This window comes from Lytechinus pictus, chromosome 17 (assembly GCF_037042905.1).
Source record: "Lytechinus pictus isolate F3 Inbred chromosome 17, Lp3.0, whole genome shotgun sequence".
NCBI classification, from domain to species: Eukaryota; Metazoa; Echinodermata; class Echinoidea; order Temnopleuroida; family Toxopneustidae; genus Lytechinus; species Lytechinus pictus.
Window position 1 is genome coordinate 15,075,162 of NC_087261.1, and position 24,543 is coordinate 15,099,704.

At 36.3% G+C, this 24,543-nt stretch overlaps 1 protein-coding gene across 1 annotated transcript in view; it reads left to right on the forward strand.

Annotated features, from left to right (window-relative positions):
* The window catches only part of LOC129280244 (transmembrane protein 179B-like), a 40,507-nt gene that overhangs the window by 11,674 nt on the left and 4,290 nt on the right, over positions 1–24,543 (forward strand). The window contains exons 2-6 of the mRNA XM_054916289.2: positions 704–835; positions 17,220–17,336; positions 19,688–19,761; positions 21,300–21,440; positions 24,266–24,341. Of these exons, the coding sequence (XP_054772264.2) occupies positions 704–835; positions 17,220–17,336; positions 19,688–19,761; positions 21,300–21,440; positions 24,266–24,341 (540 nt within the window). The remainder of the gene's footprint in view (positions 1–703; positions 836–17,219; positions 17,337–19,687; positions 19,762–21,299; positions 21,441–24,265; positions 24,342–24,543) is intronic.

Consider the following 24,543-nt stretch of genomic DNA (forward strand, 5'->3'; position numbering starts at 1 on the left):
CAATAATCTGGAACCTTCAGGCCGGATTGTAGGATTCTAGTTCATTGCCATGAAAAAGGACATCCAGTCTGTGCTGCGCAAGAATACTATATAGCTCCTCGGTTGCCAGTTTAAGCCTCGCCAAACTTAAACAGTGAACATGATGATTTTTTTGTAGTGAATCAGATGTCTTGAATTAAATCTGCCCGACCTCATTTTGTATTCTTCGGAGACAAAAGGACAATCGATTCGCCACTAATATCAAACTAATGTTTTTGCCTACGACATTGTAACTTTAACAATTGAAGGTTGATGGTTATTCAGAAGGCAGGAAACTTAAGGAAAACTATTTCCCAACTGTTGTTATTGTCCTGGGGTTGTCGATCATCTAAACAATTGAACAAAGAAGTTTTGAAGAATTCGCGTTGATCAATCGAGAGGATCGCAAGTTTGTTCCAATCGCTTTCTCCCGAGTGTACAGATCGACCGCCATTCTTCCGGTCCGGTACTGCAAGAGGGGGAATAAGTTGGCAAAGTTCACGTCTACATGTATCTCGCATCAAACACACCCATTCCGAGCTGCCGAAACCTATCTTTCTGTCTATTGTAGATCGGAAGGACACACAGGACTGTTCCTGCAAGCGATTTAAGTAAGATCTCTTCTTTTAAATCGGGAGGACAATCCCGTACATCGCTCAGAAAACTCTTTTTATTTCCATTATAGACGTGGAAGGACCGGGAAAAGGGCAGCAAAATGAGTTGCATGTACTCTGTTCAGATGATCATGGAGATCACTCTCCTCCTCGTTGCTTTCCTTTCTGGAATAACAGCCGCAATCGCCATCGGCATCGTAAGGGTAAGAAACGACCTCCATCAATGACCTCCATTTTTTTTTGGACGAAATATGAAATAAAATAGCGAAATATCTGAAAATCGTACGTCGCGAGAAGTTAAGAACACATTGCAAAAACAATAACTAATTACAGAGCCCTTTGAAGATTTTCTTTTTTACACCAGTATTTTTCTGCTAGAAAGAACACAGTGCGATCACTGTGTGTTCACACGGTGGACCATGTAAAAATATTATTCAAACTGTTAACATGCTCAAATTCAACAGTGTAAAGATATGACAGCTGTAGTGTGGACACCTGGACAGTGTGACTGTTCACATCGTGTTCACATGATCGACTACATATGATTCACACTGTTGAAATGCTCAAAGTGAAAAGGGTTATGGTGATATCACATTTTATTCCACACTGTGAACTCACTGTGGCACACACCGTGGGACACTGTGTTCCCTCAAGTAGGGTTAATCCTTGGTGTAGTCATTGCACATTTACAACGGTTCTGTTTGTTATGTTAACACTACTTGGTATCACACTCCATGGTTTATCTTCATCATTCGGTGTTATCGTCTTACAAAGTGTTATTTTTAACCCCACAATATTACAAGTTGTGCATTTAAAGGGCGGGGCTTAAGCACACTGTCATCATCATTATAGCGAGCTCTCACACCGGCGACGCAGAAAAAATTCAAGAACACAGTAAATGTATCGAACATGCCCGTCAGATGACAATGAACAGCTTGGGAGGTCTTTATCGAAAATTAGTGGACCGGAACAGCAGTTTCCACCTCAGTCTCGGAGCTGACGAAATTTTGCAAATAATTATATGTCGTTTGCCCCGAGTCCAGGACGAAACTGCTGTTTTGATTCACCAATTTTCGACAAAGACTTCTTGGTTAAATGCTCTTTTGTTGAGAAGGGCATTTGACAATACAATTTCTAGGTTCTTGAAAGAGTTCTGCGTTGCGGTGTGAATATTCCCTATCGAAGTACCATGAATCACGATCCATGGAAGTGCGTAGGGTCTACGTAGGTTCTCCCGTTGCCGGGCTCTTAGCATGCATGGGCATTATAATGATAATCCAAATGAATATAAATTCACCATTTCCTCGGAGCGAGGCATGGGGCGACTCCGGGATTTCATGAACGAGGGGACAAAGAAAGTGGGGCGAGACTCTACAAATCTTCAATGAAACTTGTTTTTTTCATTTCGGTGGGGGAGGGGGTGGTCACTCGTTAATGGATTTGTATAATTATAGAAGACCAATAGCAGCAATTATTTCAGGTGGAGGCTTCGCCCAAAATTTTCGAACTGACATGAGATAATCGCTAGAGGGTATTCATTTGGCTCGCAATCTACTATGGTCAACAAGGAAATTCGTGATCACTCTCGCAAAAAGTGTTCACTAGCTTACAAGTTCACGAGCTTTCGAGTGCCGCTGCAACTCATGACATGAGGTAGTTGCAATTGGAAATAGGCAACCAGCTCTTTAAAAAAATCCTTTATTCTATATACTTTTCAATTTGTAATTTTACCGTTTTTCATAATTATCTTACGGATGTAAAAAAAAAAAAACTCATAATGGATCTAATGGGTGCATTTGCCTATGCAGACATTATAGCCTTTATGAAAACTGTATTTGCGACAACGAAAAAACGTTTCTCATTATTAGTAGCACACCATGATTTTGGGTGGAGTGTTCCGTCTAGAGTTGTCCCTGTCCCTTGATCCAAGGCTGGGCTTTGCGTGATCTTGAAGATGATATCAATAATTTTTCTTTGTTCTCGAGTCACGTCGAGAAAACCTACAAAAAAAGGTTCTTCCACGCAAGTTTCCCCTAGCAAGACAACATGAAATTAAAGTGAAGCCAATATGTTTGATACATTTGATGAAATTCCATCAATGAATAAAAGAGATATAATTTTTGAATTAATTTTTATATGTGACTTCATAATTATGGGAGCAGTTCCTCCAATCCGCTTCCGCTTTTTTTTTTAATATAGCGCTTAATACATCGGAATTACGACGTGTCTAAGCGCTTTACAGATATATTATTACCCCGGTCATCGGATTCAATCAGTCATTCCCGCACACAATGTATGCACATCCTCCACTCCCTGGGGAGTAATCCAGTCAGTCGCCAATGAGGCGCACACAGTACTATACTGGACAAGCTACAATCATGACAATGACTTTCACATCCTACCGGGTACACATTTAACACCTGGGTCGAGAGCTGCAAAGTATGGATTAACGCCTTGCCAAAGGACGCCAGACCGCGGTGGGATTCGAACACACGACCCTCTGTTTACAAGGCGACAGTCAGTACCACTACACCACGGCTCCTCCACCTTATCAGCAAATTTCAATTTTTAGATGGAAGATGACTCTTGTATGAATTAATGTCGGAAGATATATCCACCACACGAATTACATCAATTTCATTTTTTTAAAGAAAGTAACAGTGTGGAAGATTCATATTACATGACTTGCATGTAATGTCACAGAATAAACAAAAAATTGTATGTCCGTTATTCTGTGACAGATTTTCATCAAACCTTCACTCACCAAAACTTTTATCTCTTTTTTGTTCTTATTCTGTTAAAATAACTTATTCTCAGGGTGAACTTCCCCTTTAATGGTTAACAGAGAGGGCAACGTATACCCTTTCTGATATGGAATATCTACATATAATGGAAATTAGTTATCAGATGACGTAATAAACTCATTATTGTATTATGGAGTCTGGAATATCTCAAATAAGTTTCCATATTATTGAAAAGATAACTAAATACATTCTCTAGGGAACACCACCTTTTCACATTCTCCGAGCTCACAATTGAAAACATGGAATTTCGTTTGTGCTATACCCTGACATCGTTCAATGCATAGTTAACATTTCTTTTAATAATTTAAAGTTCGTAGATGTTGCATAACTTTCGTCCAATATTTCAACCGTATTTATCATTTTCGTTCCGATTATAAACTTCAATTTCCAAGAATCGCCGGGGCAACCAGAGAGGACTCGGATGTTTGAAGGGCTTGCCTTAGCCATGGGTCAGGTCCTCTCATAACCAGCTCCTATAACCTTAGAAATTATTAAAAACAACATTAATAAATGATCTTATTATCTTATATTTTCTGCATGCTTGATTGATTGATACAATATCACTTTTAAACGTTTTGAACCGTTGCCTGATTTATGGATTTTTTGGAATTAAGAACACCCAATTTTATATGAATAACTTCACTAAATATAATACTACCACATAGCTGTTTTATCCATACCAGATCATTCATTGCCTTCTGTTGGATGTATAGACTTATACACTCTAAAAACAGTTTGCCCAATGTTGGGTAAAACGGGAATATGTATGCTTGCTGAGTAAAAAGATTCAAAATACTTTGTAAATTAATGCAATGTTGCCTTGAAATTTACCCTTTAAACTTGCATTTTATACCCAATAAGAGAGAAAAAATTACGCAGCAAACATGCCTGTTCCCTTTCTACCCAATATTGGGTAAATTTTTACTCAATCTTTTTAAGAGTGTATTTTCAAGGGTATAGGTAATTCAATCATAGTTTACCATAATGGATAAACAAGTGATATATTTTTCCTTTTTACGAATTCACAGTAGGGACACCGTAGTGCAGATGGTTCATACCTCTTGTGACACATCATACATCCTGCCTACGATGACGCGTTAATTATGTCTTACTAACGACATCCCTTATAACGAGCAGCGTATACCTATAACCTGCCTATACTCTGAGGAAAATCATGTGATCTAGATTTAAAGGGATATCAAACCAACATTATAGTGTTACCTTGAAAGAACAAACTAAAAGGAAAATCAGATGAGTATATTGGTTAATGTCTTATGAACAAGTGACATGAGTGAGAAAGTTCTGAAACTTTTTGAAGTTTTGAATAGTTTTAATCTCTTGAATGATTTCAAATTGACTGCTTAGTTAAAACTTTGGATGATTCGAATTTGGATAGTAGCCTCACCTTTGGTGTTGTTGATGTTGTGCCGATTTCCACTTTAGCATATAGCACTAAACCTAAAATACAGCAAGTCTTGTGACGAATCTAGACGCTGTGCCATCAGAAATGTGATATGGATTTATAAAAAAATCACTTAATATTGTGGTGTAGAGTGGGAACAAAATACCATTTTCTCAAATTCTCCCAATTAAGGACCATAATGCCTGTTTAAAAACATTTTACTGAAATTGAATTTTATTTCATGAAGACATAGACATAATATACAAAATGCAATTTATATTATAGGCCTATATACGGGTTATGTGGTCCAGTGGTTAGAGCATTGGACTCATAATCGCAAGGTTGTGAGTTCGAATCCCAATTGTCTCCATTGTCTCCACTTTGATAAAAAGGCCCAATTGATATATGTCGTCTATTACGTCAGCCACTATGACTGATTAACCTAGACGTAAAATGTTTCCAGGGTAATTGGTTATATACCAGCTTGGCGTTTACCAGTAAAAAATGCTGTCCTGCCGAGTTCCTACCACTGAACTAGAAATACGTGGAAGTCGTGTTCACCCAAGCAAAACATCGCCGGCAAACTCGATAAGTCTCGTACGGCCGCCATTTTGCTAGGTCAATTGTTCGAGAACGCGCCGTAGAAGGCAATTGAAAGTATGTGCAAGATGCAATATGAACGTTTTCTCTATAAATGTAAAATTAATACTGATGTACTTAGTGTGGCAAAGTGTATTTTAATGTCATTAAGCCAATCATGTACACACATATTTCTATATATATGCACAATGTACTGGGACCTGGTAATTCATGTAGTTTTAAAAAAGGGTTTAAATCAGGGTGACCAGATTTCACAAAATGAAATACGGGACAATCGATAAAAAAAGATCATCAAAGAAGGCTACAGTGTTATACTTGTGAAAAAAAATATAAAGAATTGGAAGGGAGGGTGAACGAAAGAATGAAGGAGAGAAAGAAAAGAAATGAAATGAGAAAGAAGAAAGAAAAAATGAAGGGGAAAAAATGAAAGAAAGTTAGAATAATTAAAATGACGATGAAAGAAAGAATAAAAGAAAAAAAGTTTCCGTCATTCTTTGAATTCATCGAATATAGAAAGAAAGAAAAAGAAAGAAAGGTAAGATGTGTGAAAGACAAAATAAAGGTGAGAAAAAAAAAGTAAGAAAAAGGAGGAGGAAACAAAGAATGAAGGAAAGAAAAATGTTTTCATTCTTTGAAAGAAAGAAACAAAGAAAGAAGAAAACAGGAAGGGGGAAGGAAGGAAGGGAGGGAGGGAAAGAAAGAAAGAATAAGGGGAAAGAATTAGAAGGAAAAATAAAATAGAGAATGAAAAAAAGAATGAAAGAGAGGGAGGAAAGATTGGAGGGAGGAGAGAATGAAAAAAAATAATGGAAGGAGAGAAAAAACGAAAAGAAACAGGTGAGGAAGGGAGAAGGAAGTAAATAAAAAGGGCAGTTAAGAGAAAGAAGGAAAGAAAGAAAATTAACACACAGAAAGGATCAGGAAAGAACGGTAGGAAATATTAAAAGATAGATGGAACATGAAAAGCAAGCAGGAAGGATAGAAGGATGAATGATAAAAATGAAAGAGGAAAAAGTTTAAACTTCAAGCAAACAAAAGCAATCCAATCATCTAACAGAAATGATAATGATATTTGGTGTTTTTTAGATATATCTTTAAAATTTTGAAAAACTAAGTGGTTTAGAAATGAATAAAATTTCAAAGTGAAACATTGTCAACTTACAAATTAGAGGAAACAGCGCCGGCATCCTACACAACAAGACTAAAAACGAAAGCTAAAACAACTACATGTAGATCCAGTTATGAAAACTAAAAAAACTTGTTCCTCCTATTAAATCAGAAATCTGAGAATCTATTATGATCATAAAAATTTCCCGCCGATTCTGTGATTATTTTGGTGGAAAACTGTTTATCATGTGTGATTGTTTGCACCATTGAGAATCTGCTCCGATCCTACATGCATAGAGCCTGCATGCCACTGCACCCAGGCAGGAAGCCAGCTCGTTTGCAATGTATTTGGTTAGGATAAAAATCACCCGCAGAACTTTCAAAAGTTTAGTTATATCGATTAATTGCTGTCTCTGCTTCGTCATCTGTTTGGTTATTTGATGAAAATTCGTCACTTTTAAATGTATCAACTACATTTTGTTCAATATTCTAAAAATACGGGACAGATAGATGTGTCCCGGGAAGGGTTTGTCGGGACGCCGGGACAAAGGAGCAAAATACGGGACGATCCCGGGAAATACAGGACGTCTGGTCACCCTGGAAATATATGACAAGAGGTAGTGGTCTTTTTGTGCAATTTTTGACATGTGGAATATTTCATACTGACCAGGATATGCATATAACTGGTATGTGAAAATAAGCGAAATTTAGTGCCACAACTTTTTTAATGGAATTACCATTGCTATGCTTTTCTGATTTGTGCTCTAATTAGTAAACTTGTTAGAGTTGACTTGGTTTTGTTTATCCATCACCCATTCCTTTATGTATAAAGGTGTATTGATGTATAAGCACATGTCGTGCAACATCCATGCTCTTCCAAATTAAATTTCATAAGAATTCAAATTCTATTGTGCCCATTTTTATATACACTGTACTCAATAGATATTTCATGACTGAGCACACGAAGGTCCAACTTTGAAGGCTCATTAAAAGTAACAACCTTCTTGTCCTCAAACTTCTATTCAATGTTTCACCCTGAATGTGTGATTGAACAGTATGAGAGAGAGGGAAGGGAATATTTACTCAAAATTTATATAGAGAAAGTTGAGATGAGAAAGGCAAAATGGTAAAGAGAGAGAGGGGCATGAAAGTAGAAATGGAAGAAATAGAAGGGGATGGAGAAAAGGGAGGATTAGAGAGATTGACAGAAGAGGAAAATCAGAGAAAATGAGATGAGATGAATAGTTGAATGAGAAGGGAGGTTTAAAAAAAAAAGCTAGAGAAAAGGGACATGATTTCTAATCGTTAAAAGAATTTTTTTTTATAATACAACCAGCTAGTAGGCCTTTATTTTTCAGACAATTTGTAGGCCTATACTCAGAAAGCATATTTGTTGTGGGCCTTTCTTTGTCACAGTGTGCGCGTGAAAAAGGTCGAGTTTTTTATGATTTCATGTCTGTATGTTTACTCCCCTTTAATACAAAAATGTGACTAAATCAACATTTTCAGTTATGAAAGTATTCAATAACATATAGATCCTGATGTAACAAAGCAAACTAAAACTTTAAACAGCACAAGGAAGTTTCTTTGCGTTCCTTTCTCCCATCTGCCTACACGCAGCATTTGTCGACCAGCCAGTATTGACCTAGCAAAATGGCGGCGCGCTCAGTCGAGCGTGAAGCCCGATGCTCTTCGTTGCCGCACGGCTTTGTGTACGTTGGGAATAGGGACACGTATTCCACGTATTCTAGTTCAGTGGTTCCTACGGGAGTTACCACAAACAGAAACAGAAACAGAATACTTAAAGGAGAATGAAACTCTTGGAGCAAGTTAGCTTTTGTGAAAGCAGAAAAATCAAAGAATAAGATCAACAAAACTTTGAGTAAAATAGGACTAGCAATAAAAGAGTTATGAGCATTTGAATGTCGAGATCACTAATGCTATGGAGATCCTCCCATTGGCAATGCGACTAAGATCTGTGATGTCACACACGTACAACTCTCCCATTCGGACACTGAAAATATACCCCAAAACATCTCTTTTTGCTCATTCTAATCATATGACAAACGATTCATCAATGATATAATGTTGTGAAACCTCTGTACTTGTCATCTCATAAAGAAAACACCTGACATTGTGATAGACTCTATAAAAGTGAGAATATAAGTGAAATAAGTACTAAAGTAATGAGGGAGTTGTACGTGTGTGATATCACAGATCTTGGTCGCATTGCCGATGGGAGGATCTACATGGCACTAGTGATCTCAATATTCAAATGCTCATAACTTTCTTATTATTCATTCAATCTTCCTAAAACTTTCAACAATATGTTTCTTTTATTTTTCTCTTTGATATGGATTCAGCTAGTTTCAAGGGTTTCATTCTCCTTTAATATACTTGATCACCGCAGAGGGCCTAGACCTCGTTGTTCCGGAGGCTTGTCATTTCAAAATTAATGTTCGTCATTTCTAAGGTTCGATACTGTACAGTTTCATTAGTTCGCTATACAGTTTGCTATTCCAAAAAGGATATACGGTTCGATATTTCGAAGTTTCGTTAATCGGTAACCAAATTAAGAGCTAAGGGTTGAGACGAACGAACAGTGAGCAATGGCGTGCGAGTAGAAACGAAGACGAGGGAATAGATCGGGTTTTCTTGTACGTTTGTGTCATCGTGTTGCTTCGTTAAGGTTCTTTCGAGATCGGTCAACTTTGGCAAAAGCACGATGAGGGACTATGTGCGACAATAACACACGAACGATAAACGACCGATTACCGCAGACTAAATAAGAGATGCGAATTCAAACAGATGACCAACGATTTTTTAATTCGTCGGGAAATATAAAACATGTTCAAAATTTCCGCGCGAATTTGAATAATCGCCGCTCTTAGTTCAGAAGGTGCACGAACCCAAACACGAAGGGTAAATATGATTTACTATCAGTTACCATTGAAAACGATTTTTAAAAAGCCTTTCGCCAGCCATCGCAAGGCATATTTCATTCGGTTAGGTTGGAGGGGGACTTCAGGACGAACTGCTGTCGCCATTGTTTCTTGGCTATAACTCTACTTTCTGTAAAGTTTCTGATATTCTGTAGACTTTGAAATTATATCATGAAAATATATAACATTTCATCCTATCTATCATGTCTATTCTCCTTTTTTTTTTGGGGGGGGGCGTCCTTGGCCACAAGTTCCACATTTGTGCGCAAGCGGAGGGGGGGGGGGTGTAGTCCTCAAGACTGACGTTTTAAATATAAATAATGTTAGCTTTATTTTCTACAAGAACCAGACTAAATCAATAATGTGAGCGCGAAGCGTGATCTGATACTTTTAAAGAATTGAGCCACTTTGATGACTTTTCATGATTATTGCCATTTTAAACACTTTTATTTTTCAATTCTTATTTATTTCTTTATGTTATCCACTTATTTAAAATCATAAACCTAGATGAAGAATACTAACCAAAATGAGGTTACATTCAAAAGGCTGGTAAAATAAGCGGGACACACCCCACACGTTCCGTGCGGGAAGGGTAATTTTTTTAAAAGATAATGTCATGTATAAAAAAAAACTCAATGTAGTGAATTACACTAACAAAAGTTATATAAAAAAACACAATTCTGTCGTGTTTAGGGTAGGGTAATGAAAGAATGTGATTAACTTTTTCATAACTTCTTTTAGCATAATAATTATGATAATAAAAGAAATTTGTGGGTATAAGGACTTAAAAATTTCATGTAGTATTGCGAGCTACTCAACTAAAAAAACGTTAAGGACACTTATGAAGGAAAAATAATGCAAGAATGAAAGAGAATATTCATAGCTATTCATTTAGCAAGGTAATCCGATTATTAAATTGGTTGCCTGTTTGAAATTGGTATATTAAGACTGTCATGATTGTAAATATTCAAAATCAAGATAGTAGAATTCAGGATTAAGTATAATTCATGAATACACTATTCTACTAACAACACACGCAACTTAAAGTTTCGGAAAGTTTATGAATATGGCAGGAAATGTCTTATGACTGATTATTTTAGCGAGAAAATGATGATAATTGAATAAGTTGTTGTTTGTTTTCTTTGAACGGCAAACAATTTTGTGAGCATACAAACTTATGAAAAGTCCAATTTGAGATGAGATGTGTGTTCGCACTATTCAGCTAAAAAATACACAACTTTATGTTGGCAAGTTTATGAGAAAAAAAAAGATAGGAAGGTTTGATAAGTGTTGAATATTACTTTAGTGAGAAAAAATTATGATAATGGAATAAGTTTCTTGTTTTTTTTAAAGCTAGAGTGAAATCCATGTCATTTTCACGAAACTTTGCACATAGAAACTTATTAACATCTGAATATTCCAAATGTGCAAAATTTGACACATTGGTCCATGTGCTTGATTTTTTGCTATAGAGCTTCAAAGTTCACCCAAAAGAATTTGAAATTTTTAGACCTCATGAGATCACTGCAATGAGTGTAAACCTCTATTACTCAGTCAAAATCCATGAAAATTTCATCACATTTCGCATATTTGGAATATTCAGGTGCTAAAGTATCTATGTGCAAAGTTTGGTGAAAATGACATAGATTTCACTTTAACTGTGTCCACGTCCTTAAGGCATATTATGTTGTGACCAAAATTAGCTCAAGATAGCTCTTTGGTTAGTGAACGTCTCTTTGCCTCTTTCTAAACACAGACCCTGCAGACACACAGCTTGTGGTAAGGTACACATCATGCATATTACATGCAATCCACACACACACGCACCACTCACACACAGAGCAGGGGAAATACACAGAGACTCATAATGTACACACCCACACCCACACACCCTTACACGTACATAGTGCAGGGAAGTATAGAGGGAGATCGATCTGCGTTGATCTTATTTTTCTATACATTATATTTTGTGCAACCAGGCCAGTTGAAGTCAGCATTTAATATAAAATGGGTTTGTCCTCTGCATTGAAACATTCACACCAGCGTTTCCTAGCTATAACTCTATAAAAAAAACTATTTTCAAACAATAAAACGATTTCTGAAACCTCGACCCTTACCGTGTATTTTATATCTTATATACAACCAAGTGCAATTATAAAATTTACATTAACATATACAGTTTCAGCAATACAATCGTGTGTGTGTGTGTGTGTGTGTGATAGAACGTCCGTCTCGAGAAGGTCGATGCAATATGATTCATACATCATGTGAAAGACTGATAAAAATCATGGTCGATGACACATAACATATATGGCAACGATTTATCTGAGACCTCCCCCCCCCCCTCCCCCTCATATTCAGACACAAGAGATCCCGTACGTATTGATAAACGACGAATGGATAAACGACGTTTTCTTGGTGTATGAATGACCTTATATGGGAATGTCGTTTGAGTAAATGCGACGGGCCATTGCGTGTTCATCAATTTGGCAAACATTTTCGAAGTATTTGTATTTCTGATTTCTATTTCAAACAATAAAATGGATTTCCATTTTTTCAAATTTTATTTACACTTCGTATGAGTAGGATGAAGTGCAATTTGTATATCTAATTCTAATATATTTGATACAGGGGAGAACACATTTATTTTAATGCTAAAAAAAAAAATCAAGATTAGATTATACAGCTCAAAAATAACAATACATTAATTGTGTGAAATAAGACTATAAACCCACAAATACATTTTGCATATTACAGATTTATAATTTGAAATTGAATTGGATTAAATTGAATGAGTATTGTGTTTGTAAATTGAATCAGACAGAAAAAAAGTACATTATACCAACATAATATTTGCCTGCTTGCTATGGAATATACAGTAGGTTTGAAATACATACACACTGCAAAAACTCCGGAATCTATAAATGACAGCACAGGAGAAGGATTGAAACAATACTACTTTGGAACTAAACCGATGCAGATATTTAAACACTAATTGATGTTCTATAAACTCTAAACTGATGTAAACCAAACTGGTACTATCATGATTGTTTTAACAATTCTCTGGTAAAAGATTCCGCTCTGGTGTCAAATTAACACCTGAGTTGTGGCAGTGTAGGTACGTATTCAATGATGGTATCAATTTAATTCAATTTATTAACAGTTCATACACTTCATTTAAGTTCTAAAAGTATCAAAACTGTTTGTGAGAGATCATTGAAAATACCGTTAGTTGGTAATTGAAGTTCATAGGACCTGCATGAAAACTAGTTGTTGAACGTATTGGCACGATCAGATATGTTATTAGCTTTTAATATACTTTTTAAATACCTTTTTGGCTGCCCATATTTAAAACATATATAGTTCAGCATCTTAATCTTATTATATATTGTTTTTTCTCTATTTTTTGTATTTTGTAGATTAGTTTATCTTATATTTTATGTTATCTATCATGTTAAGTATTCCAGGGCCCCGCTGACAAGCCTTGCTTTTAAAGGAGAAATGTATTGATTATGAATATGGCCTTATTATATATCAGTGGAAAGGTAATGATGTGAGGATCACCATTAGGTCATTCAAAAATAACGAAAATAATACATAAGGTGGAAATCGCCGATTAAAAAGCGCTAAAATGCCTCTCCGAAATATGCCTCGCATCGGTCTCTGAATTGACTCGAATTTGATGACGTCACTGTCTATACGAGAGGCGTGATTGGCTCTCCCACGTCAAGCTCCACTTGCATGCAAAACCTGTTGCGAGAGTACGTTTTCTCCACACTGACACTGAATACTTCGATCATGAAATGAAAGAAAACCCAGAAATTTATCTAGATTTGGATTTTCAAATTGATGATTATGAAGATGAAGAGAATGATGATAAAGTTTCTAACTCTAGAAAAACAAAGTGACGTGGATGGTGGTAAATTGAGGGAATTACGCCGGTGATGATGAGTAAGACAATTCAACTTGCAAGCCGATTCGCTACCAACGCATGCAGCTGCTAGCTGCACCGCGGGTCAAATCCATGAAAATGAATTCCATGCAGCATGACCACATCCAGACAGAGTCTCTTTCCTCTATCAACAACATAATGAGAAGGAAAATAATAAAATAACTGTACTTACAAATAAGTGAATATATCCGAACCTAGTCTAAAGGTAAATCAACTCAAGGAATAGCAGCAGACGATATGCACCGACGATGAATTTCACGTGGCTGGAATAGATTGTCACTCGTTCTGTTAGATAAAATTTATATCTCATTATTTTGACTAAATTACGAAACTCGGATAATTAGTATTCTACATAAAAATTAAGTAACACCTGGTACTATTTTTCGAATTACGATAAAATATTTTAGAAGCAAAGAAATTGAGGTAAATTAAAATAAGATATAAAGGATCATCCACTTAGCCGCATGCGATTGTAAACAAACAATCAAAAGCACATGGCTCGCCCATAGAGTTGGAGCGTAGCTTTATCCAACTCTATGTGCTCGCCTTGCTGATTGTTTACAATCGAATGCGAGCTAGGCGGATGATCTTTTATATCTAATTCTGGGTTTTCTTTCATTTCGGGATCGAAGTATTCAGTGACAATGTGGAGAAAACGTACCCTCGCAACAGGTTTTGCATGCAAGTGGAGCTTAACGTTGGAGAGCCAATCACGCCTCTCGTACAGAAAGTGACGTCATAAAAAATCCCCAATTTCGCGGACGTAATTCTGCGTGTTTGAAGCATTCAGAGAGAGAACTTTAAACTATCAATTAACTGAGTTCCATCGGTCTCCATGATAAATGATTTACACCATCGTGTTCTCCTTATTTTCTCCTTTAATTTGATATATGATTCTCCATTTTTACGATTTTCAATATAGTTCTACTTTAAAGGGGTCCTAAAACCTATGCTATATACTTTCCAACCAATTTTGGGCAGTATTTTACTCAATGCGGGAAGCATATTGTCCAGTAAGGTTAAAAAACAGGCAGCACTTACTTTAGAATGGGCAAAATTTTCATCGCACTGGATAAAATGTACAAAAGAAATGCCCAATGTTGGTTGGACACATGATTACCCTCATGAACATTTTTACCCAATATTTTTAGGGACTGTAAATCAACACAAAATTAGCTTTTCGTGGTAAGAGTGCTCACTCTCTTAGATCGCAAATTATAAGAAATTTGCTCCGTACACCATAATTTGTTTGCCCCCTCAAAATTTGTGGCTCATAACACTATACTGTTCATCATAATAAGGGGGGGGGGATGAATCACTGGTAAAATCTCGGTTTTGCATTTGTTTCTCGCCTGTATATAGCTGGGCCCCGTCTTACAAAGAGTTGCGATTGATCCAATCAACCACAACTATCGAAAGCCAGCAACATAAGTTACATTAAGTAGGTGCAGTGGCCGAGTGGTCAAAGGCGCCTGACTGTAGGCCTACGTGGAAAGTCTGGGGTTCGATCCTCGGCCGCGGCACCAATGCCCGTGAGCAAAGCATTTAATCGACCATGCTCTTTTATCCTGCATTACATGAAAATGATATGCGCATTTTTCGTATAGGTGTGCACTTGTTTTAAAAAAATCAACATCTGAAATGCATGTTTGTTCAAAATATTTTCCCTTGATATGTATATTCATACTTTCTTCTCTTTCTGGAAACTTCATTGTGCTTCTGTTCGTGTACAAGGACGTTGTGAAAATTTCATGTAGAAAAAATAATGACATTGATGGATTTCCATGCATAGAGTTCAGATTGATCGCATCAATCGTAACTCTTTGTAAGACGGGGTCCTGAAGTGGCTCTCACTTTCTGAGAGTTATAATTTACCACGTGCTCCATTCAAGATGTTTTGTTTTGTTTTTGTTTGTTTGTTTGTTTGTTTTTGTTAACCACTTTACCCTTCAGATAACGCGGGATAGTTTAGGTCTATCATGTCAATGGAAAATATAGGCTTGTGTGTTGTATTGAAATCAGGCCCGTACAACTTACTGTAACATTTTATAATAATAATAATAGCGGCATCTTTACCCAGGGTAGCCACTTTAGTTCCAAAACTGTTCTCCCAGCGGGCCCTGCTCCTGCTATTATAAACTTAAATATGACACTCTGAAAAATATCAACACATTATTTTGAAAATTTCTTACTTGATCGTAATAAAAACAAGTTACATGCAATCAAAACTACTCTATTTCTGTGCATATGCCTGTCTATACATGTATATTGTATACGCACAGTTCGGTTCCTAATTTGCCTGTATTAATACCCATAAAATTATTCCTCGTTTAAAAGTCTATATCAAACGACATGATACTTGAAAAGCGAGAGGAAGTTGTTACACATGACAGGAGAGGAAATTGATTAATTGGAAAATAATTCGAATGTCACATTAGACTTATCATGTGACTGTATATATTATGCAACTATATACGTCGTTCCAAATTTCATCAGAGGGGAATTATTGGAATGAAACCGACCTACTTATTGTTAATAAAAACTAATCATTCACTGGTCACTGACCGAAATAAATGATATACTATATATACATGTATATATTTATATATATATATATATATATATATATATATATATATATATATATAAAGTAATCACAAAAGGTTTAGTAAATGCCGTGGAAAAAAATCGTAGATTTTAAAAGGAGCATAGCTCTCAAAAATGAAAGGTAAAGTCACACTCTTCGTCAGTGTCCATGATGTGACAAACAAAAAGAGAATTCAAAATCCGTTTCTGAAACAGTCGTAAAAAACACGTCTGTTCATGGGCATATAGTATATCATTTATTTCGGTCAGTGACCAGTGAATGATAAGTTTTTATTAAAATAAGTATAAGTATATATATATATATATATATAATAATCACAAAAGGTTTAGTAAATGCCGTAGAAATAAAATCGTAGATTTTAAAAGGAGCATAGCTCTCAAAAATGAAAGGTAAAGTCACACTCTTCGTCAGTGCCCATGATGTGACAAAAAAGAGAATTCAAAATCCGTTTCTGAAACAGTCGTGAAAAACACGTCTGTTCATGGGCAAACGGATTGTGAAACTCACCTTTCAAAGAAATCAATGCGCTGAAGATGGAGGAAGCGCACTGTAAGAGACGCATCGAAAGACGCGTTACCATGACTGCAATATATATATGACTGCATGACGCGTTACCATATATATATATATATTTGCTAATCAACATGATTCATAACATTACGTTTTGAAATAATAAAAAACAAATATAAATAAGGTAAATACAAAAACACAATTTACAGATACAGGAAAATTTAATAAATAATTGTAGGTGAAGTGATAGGCCTATATGTATTTATAAGCACCCATCATGGTAAACCCATGCTAAGGTTACCAAAGGCATCATCGCTCACACCCATTCCAAGGTCACGCAGCCACGCACACTTTTTCCATGATTTTTTTTTCTATATTGGATTTCTTTTCAATCAAACATTAATACATCCGTATCAATAAATCAAACAAATCTAAGAAAACCTCTTCTTCTAATTACATTTTATAGTACATAAAAACAGAGAAAGGGGATAGATGCATACAGGCGTGCACCTTACACCCATGTTCACATTCCATAAACAACACACACGCACATCCACACCAAATGCTATATGAGGTCCTCTTTCATTCGATGGCCCAATCTATCTATTTCTGTATTGTCTTTAAAAATCTATTATCTTTTCTCTCCTTTTTTTGTCCATCAGGATGACTTCCGAGGCGACTGCTTAATTTATGCACAGGTCCAATATGACACACCCAACTCCTTTTCCGTACACGCGAACGGCACGGGGCCAAAGTGCGACTTCGCTTTATCTGTACAGGTACGTATAGTAATATTGAAAGCTTACTTAAAGGACAAGTCCAGCCAAACAAAAAGTTGATTTGAATAAAAAGAGAAAAATCCAACAAGCTTAATACTGAAAATTTCATCAAAATTGGTTGTAAAATAATAAAGTTGTGACATTTTAAAGTAATTCGCTTAATTTCACAAACGGTTATATGCACATCCTGGTTGGTATGCAAATGAGGGGACTGATGGCATCACTCACTGACTATTTCTTTTGAATTTTATTAAAAATTATTCTAATTATTTTCCTCATCGTCCTGTGAAATTTTTTTTTATTCCTCCCTGAACATGTGGTATTATCATTGTTAAAAAATCTTATGGTTAAGTTAAGTTGGTCCTCATGTCAAATTGGTAAAAATTGAAATATTGTACAATTCAAACAATAAAAAGCAAAAGAAATAGTGAGTGATGGACATCATCGACTATCTAATTTGCACATCACTGAATATAATATGACTATTTAGTGAAAAATAAGTGAAACTTTAAAATGCAATAACTTTCTTATTTTACATCCGGTTCTGATAAAATTTTCAGCATTATGCTTGTTTGATTTTTCTTTATTGATTCAAATCAACATTTATCTGGGGTGGACTTGGCTATTGATATCGGGAGCTTGCAGAAACACCAGTGAAGGCAAACATAGCAAACGAAATGCTTCGTGTTGTACTTGTATATAAAAATTATACTCATCCTGACGTGTGTTGTACTGTATATTGTGATTAATTTCTGTGCTTTTTGATGAGCTGTGATCAAAGGCCGGGTTACACCGGAACCGAATCAGCTGCGAATCCATCCGAATACACGTATTCGGGTGGTTTCGGGAGTATTCTGTTCTCCCTCCGCGAATTCGAGAAAATTCGGGAGAGATTCGGGAACATTCGAATCTACCGAAACCATCCGAATCAGGCCGCATTCGGGCAGAATTGGTCCGAATTTATTCGGGAGAATTCGGACCGATTCTGCCCGAAAAGCCTCCGTAATAGGTCCCGAAATACCCCGGATGCCTCTAAGAATCTACCCGAATTCAATCCGAATACATCTTGAATATGGCCCGAATGAAATTTGTCATGGCCACAATCGGCATTATTTTGGAGGGTATTCGGCTGATGGTTTTAAACATTTCAAAACGAGCCAAATTCCTCCACGTTATGTTTCCGAATCCCTCTATATAGCCTCCCGAATTTTTTCGCATTCGGGGATTGAGAAAAAAATACTGGCGAATCCTCCCGAATACGATCATTCGGATGGATTCGCATGAGCTGTTTTGGTCCCGGTGTAAAGCCAGGGTTACACCGGAACCGAATCAACTCTGATTCGGGGAGCTGCCAGAATCAGAGACGAATGGGTTCCGAATCCATCCGAATAAGGCCACACTCGGGCAGAATAGGTCCGAATTTATTCGGGAGAATTTGGTTTTGGCGTAACCCTGCCTTAACCCACACTGTTAAAAATACTAGTATTTTTACAAAGAAAAATCGTAAATTTACAAGATGTTTACCTTTTAAAAACAGACGACACAATGATTTAACAAACCAAACGTATTTATGCAGTGATATGTAACGTAGAATTACAAAGTTAAATGTAAAACAAGGTAAAATATAATAATCTTTGTATAAAAAAAATAGCAACGAACTATTGTTTTTACGTTGATTGCAGTGCATCTATCGTATAAATATTGTTCGTTTTTGTAGATTAATGGCGATTTTCATGTTAAATGAATGTTAAAATAGTGGGGTTTTTTTTTCTTTACAGTTATCCAGTATTTTGCATTTTTACAGCCCATCGGTGTTTAACAGTTAATTCTGTTTGTGAGTCCCAGCTGCCAGTAATAATTAGGCCTACTGTTTTTTTTACACAGTACGGGCTTTGTATGCTACAGTAACGCAAATGAAACCGACACACGACCGATCGACGTTGCAGAAAGAGTTGCAATCAATCGCAACTCTAAAAATCATGCGCAACTTGATTTTCAACCAATCAACAGCGCGCATTTTGGACTTGCGATTGATTTCTTTCTACAACGGACCTCTGGAGTTCGATATCACCCGCATTCCCTTTTTTGATAATGCATGTATTGTTTTCAACGTGTGCCCTTAATGATACCAGGGGTCCGTTGCAGAAAGAGTTGCGTTTAAACGCAAGTCAAAAAATCAATCGCAAGTCCAAAATGCGCGCTGTTGATTGGTTGAAAATCAAGTTGCGCTTGATTTTTAGAGTTGCGTTTGATTGCAACTCTTTCTGCAACGGGCCCCAGGTACAGAAATATGGAAAATTACGAGGACAACTTAGTTGTAATCTTTTCTCTTTTTAAAATGAATTTCACAGGTGATCATTTCGATGATGGCGTTTGTCTACGCGCTTTACAAACTGATTGTTTTCTTCACAAAAAGATTTGATATGTGAGTATAGAATTCATTTATTTATTACAACAGCAAATCCAAGGGATTTAAATTCAAACAACCCAAGCTATGTGAGGAAGTTACCACTTGATGCAAGGGTTAAAGATTGACACACGTCGGACAAAACTAAATACACTGTAAAAAATGAAGTGCTAATTTAGCACTTAAAGTGCTTGTATAGTAACTGCACTACGAGTGCTGGTTTTCTAGTTTGAATTTGAACTGAAAAATCAGTACTCGTAGTGCAGTCACTATGCAAGCACTGTAAGTTACAGTGTAACACACACCTACACACACACAATAGTTTACTAGTGTTTTACTCTCTCACCCCCCCCCCCCCCTATTCGCTTGTATTTACAGTAAGCCTAAATTTTGTAATTTCTTTTGGGAATGTAAAATTATGAAAATCAAAGCATACGATCTGAATTTCATAAATATAAACAATATCCATATCGGCTGTGGAAATCTACCATCAACCGAACACTGAAGTTAGACTAACTCAGTAAAGTTTGAAGTTTTAATATTTGAATTCAAATCCATTGAGTGTAAAAATTAATCGAGGGTTTGGCTGGTTACTATTCACAGCTGATCTATTTCAAATCCATTTTTTAGAATGTAATTTGAATACTATGATACCAGGTGAATTCATGTAGATGAAACAAAAATGTGAATAGAAGATCATAATATGTTTTGAATGCAATCCATAATTTTTTTCAATTATTGATGTATTATTATTTTTTCTTTAAGTTAAACAACACTTAACCTTTTACCTGCTTTCAGGTACCGTAACAATGAAAAAATCAGGTGTTTAAAAACAGAATCAGTCCGTGCTGGGATAGAATCACACCTCAGATGTTCTTCTCACAAAGTATAGTTTGAACGAAACACCAATTGGTGTAAAAAAATATATATATCATGTATTACATATTGAATTAGGTATCGGCCTAACACTGAGGTTTATTTTACACTGGCGTCAAATGCTTTAGTGTGGTACTCTGGTGATGTGTTATGATGACTGTTTTTACAATGTAATAGTATCCCCAACCCTAGCCGGTATATAGATGTAATACTTAATATTTACCGGTTGATATAATGCTTATATCAACTGTCGAGATAATGTTTATATCAACGGTCGATATAATGTTCATATCACCGTTCGATATGATATTCAATTCAATGCAATTCAATTCTTTTATTTCATTTCCATTCAAAACATAATACAAAGTAATATAAAGTAATACAAATCAAGTACAATTTTACAGAAGGGCATTCTTACTTCGTAAAAAAACCCAGAAAAAACAGTATAATATAGAGCATAAATGGAAATGAGGGGGATCCACTAAAAAGCAAAGCTTGTAAAGTGTGGATCCCCCTTGGAAATGAAGAAAGTATAGTAGACTTATTCTTATACGCGTACATATATGTATTACAGGAAAGAAAAAGAGAACAAAAGAAATCATACGGATGCAAATATGATTACTGAACAAATGCAAAGCTTTTCACACATTTATATCCACCGCCTATGGTTTTTTTTCCAGCCCCGTTTTCCGTCTGATCATTCTCCCCATCTACTGTATCATGTGCTTTTTGGCTCTTATTGAGGCATGCCTGGTCACCGTAGGATTTACATACTTCTGCAAACAGCTCACTCAAACACCCGTGAGATCAATCGAAGTGCAGTAAGTATTTAGTTTTCACCCTAATTACAACTTTTTTACTTTCTTGTTTACTTCATTTACTTACCGACTTACTACTCAGGTTTACTACTTCTTCAGTCAAGTCATGATGTACTTTCAAGGTTACACTTCGTAATTCCGAAGGTTCGTAATTCCGAAGGTTCTTTATTCCGAAGGTTCGTAATTCCGAAACACGTAAATTGCCTATACCTCGATGTTCGTTAATCCGATAACGTAAAAGGGTTCGTTAATCCGAACATTTGTGGCGTTATTCCGAAGGTTCGATAATCCGAAAACGAAATAAGGTTCGATGTTCCGAAGGTTCGTTAATCCGAAAACGAAATAAGGTTCGTTGTTCCGAAGGTTCGTTAGTCTGAAAACGAAATAAGGTTAGTTAATTATTTAGTTTTCGGACTAATGAACCTTCGGAATTACGAACCTCATTTCTTTTTCGGATTAACAAACCTTCGGAATTACGAACCTCACTTCGTTTTCGGACTAACGGACCTTCGGAATTACGAACCTTCGGAAGTACGAACCTTCGGAATAACGAACCTTCGGAATATCCGAACCTTCGGAATAACGAAGCTTCGGAATTACGGTTGTATGCGACTTTCAAATTACACACTAACTCTTTAAGGGGAAAAAAGGTTGACGAGCAACACTGGAACTTATTTTCAGGTGCAAGTTTGCAAGTATGATTTTGTTTTCCGGGGGGGGGGGTGGAGGGGCACATTTAAGGCATGCCAAACAATTTCCTTGAGGGGGCTACGTGCTTCATTCTCTATATAGGCAGCACCCCCAGGTATTCTGAAAGATGGGTAAAAATTGTAAATTTAACCAAAATGTTGAAAATCCTTTTTTTTTTTTTTTGCTTTTCAAATTTATTGGGTCCAAAATGACCTCCGTTTCGTTGTGAAAACTCTTCTTTTGGGGGGCTTTTTCAAATTTACGTAAGCACTCCCAGTGAAAAAAAATGGTTCCCATGGCACTGCTTTAAGGGAGCAGCTAGTAACGATTAATCAAAGGTTGCATATAGTTTTATTATCTTTTAGACAATGTTGTTCATGGGATATTGTTAGGGTTTTCATTTTTAGAGGAGGTGATTCGTGTTATTTCGATATTCCTGATGTTACATTTTAAGTTTCATGCGCGATTTTCTTATCGGGACAATTATTGCCGCGGCAAATACCATGAATCCTGTTAAACATTGTTCCAATAACTGGGATCGAAAGCTTTCCCCTTCAACATTAAGAGCCTTGAACTGGGGGCCCCCTCCCCAACTTTACCCGAGATAAATTGTTTACGAGGAAATGCCGAGGTATTTCTTGGTGCCATGCCAGTAATAGAAGTGAGTCATTTTGAAGGGGAAAGTCGCCTTATATCATCTCCGAATTCATGATCATGGGAAAATTTCCGAAAGCTTTTTATGGAGGACATGATAGGAACACCATATTATTGTAAACATACTCTTTCATATTACATATTACATGAAAGTTTCCATTTTTGACAGCTAAAACCCGGAGCTAAAAATGTCTCAATTGCAGAGTTCGATTACCTTGTCTCAATTCAATTCTAAGTTTGTTAAAAACATGAGTCGCAGCCAAATGGCTTAATTGGTCACGTATCAAAAAAAAAATTAGACATAATAGACTAATTACATATTTAAAACATTTAGATAGGGCGTCATTTGCAAATGCTGAAATATTTAGGCAAGATTTATAGCATTTATGAGGCGCCGATTATCTAGTTGCCTATTCAATGGTGCACTATTAAACATGCATTACCCAGGCTTTAGCTCCAGCTGCTAAAGGCGCTTGGTGCATTCAAGGAATTACGCATGGCTGGGATTCGAATCCAAGTCCCTCTGATTGAAAGACGAGTCCTAAACACTAGACCACGACGCGACGCCCCCAAAAGGCAATGAAAATGAGTATGCATTTGATGAGGAAGGGATAAAATATGAACAATGAAAATAAAAAAGCAAGTTATTAAAGATCATGTGAATAACGAAAATGTGTTGTTTTATTCATTCACGGCTAAAGATTGATATTGCAAATATTTGTGATATTGCTTTCGAAAGAGTTCGATGGCCACTGCGCATGTCTTTATTCAGAAGATGTACAAAATAGTCATGATAGTGGGATTTTAACAGTTGTTCCATCATAGAGGAAACTGAAAAGGGTTACACCTTTAAGTCCGTGCATAGTCAGTCTCCCTGTCAAGCTCTCAGTTTGCTTTCACTGCAAAAATAAACGAAGAATATGATATATATTACGAGTTTGATATTAGTTATGACCATCACTTGAGTTCAAATCCTCATGTATCCGATTAATCAAATAGAATAAAAGAATGTTTACCAATCATTTTATTAAAGAAGCTATGTACTTTTAAAAATCCGGCAAGTTGTAAAGAACCAAACAACCAGACAAGCCAGAGGCGCTGATGCGACTGAACAACCGCGAAAATGTATTTTCCTATAAAAAAAAGTCCTGTCCGAGGCTCAGTCGAATTCGTTCAGTATACGCTCTCTATATCGAAGGTTCGTTATTCCGAAGGTCCAATTGTCTGAACAACGAACATTGATTCGTTTTCGGATTTAAAAAATTAATCGGAATATTTATTTGAATCTTATTTTGTTTCCGGATGAAATACCTCGAGACTATGTAATGAATATTCAGGAGATCGAATCTTTGGAGTGTTAGACCTTTCTGAATAACAAACTTTGACCGATTCTTTGGACCTTCATGACATTTCATAGTAGCCAGAATTTTACACTGAATTTTGCATTTGTCTAATGTGATTGTCTATCTATTTTTTATTATCAGGTGTGCTCGATTCCAACAAGCCCATTGGAATGTCTACCAGGGACGAAACTTCTACATTAGGCTCAATTTGGCTTGTGTGAGTATGAATCATTACTACTACTACTACTACTACTACTACTACTACTACTACTACTACTACTACTACTACTACTACTACTACTACTGCTACTGCTGCTACTACTTCTAATACTACTACTACTACTACTACTACTACTACTAATACTGCTGCTACTGCTGCTGCTGCTGCTGCTACTACTACTACTACTACTTCTATACTG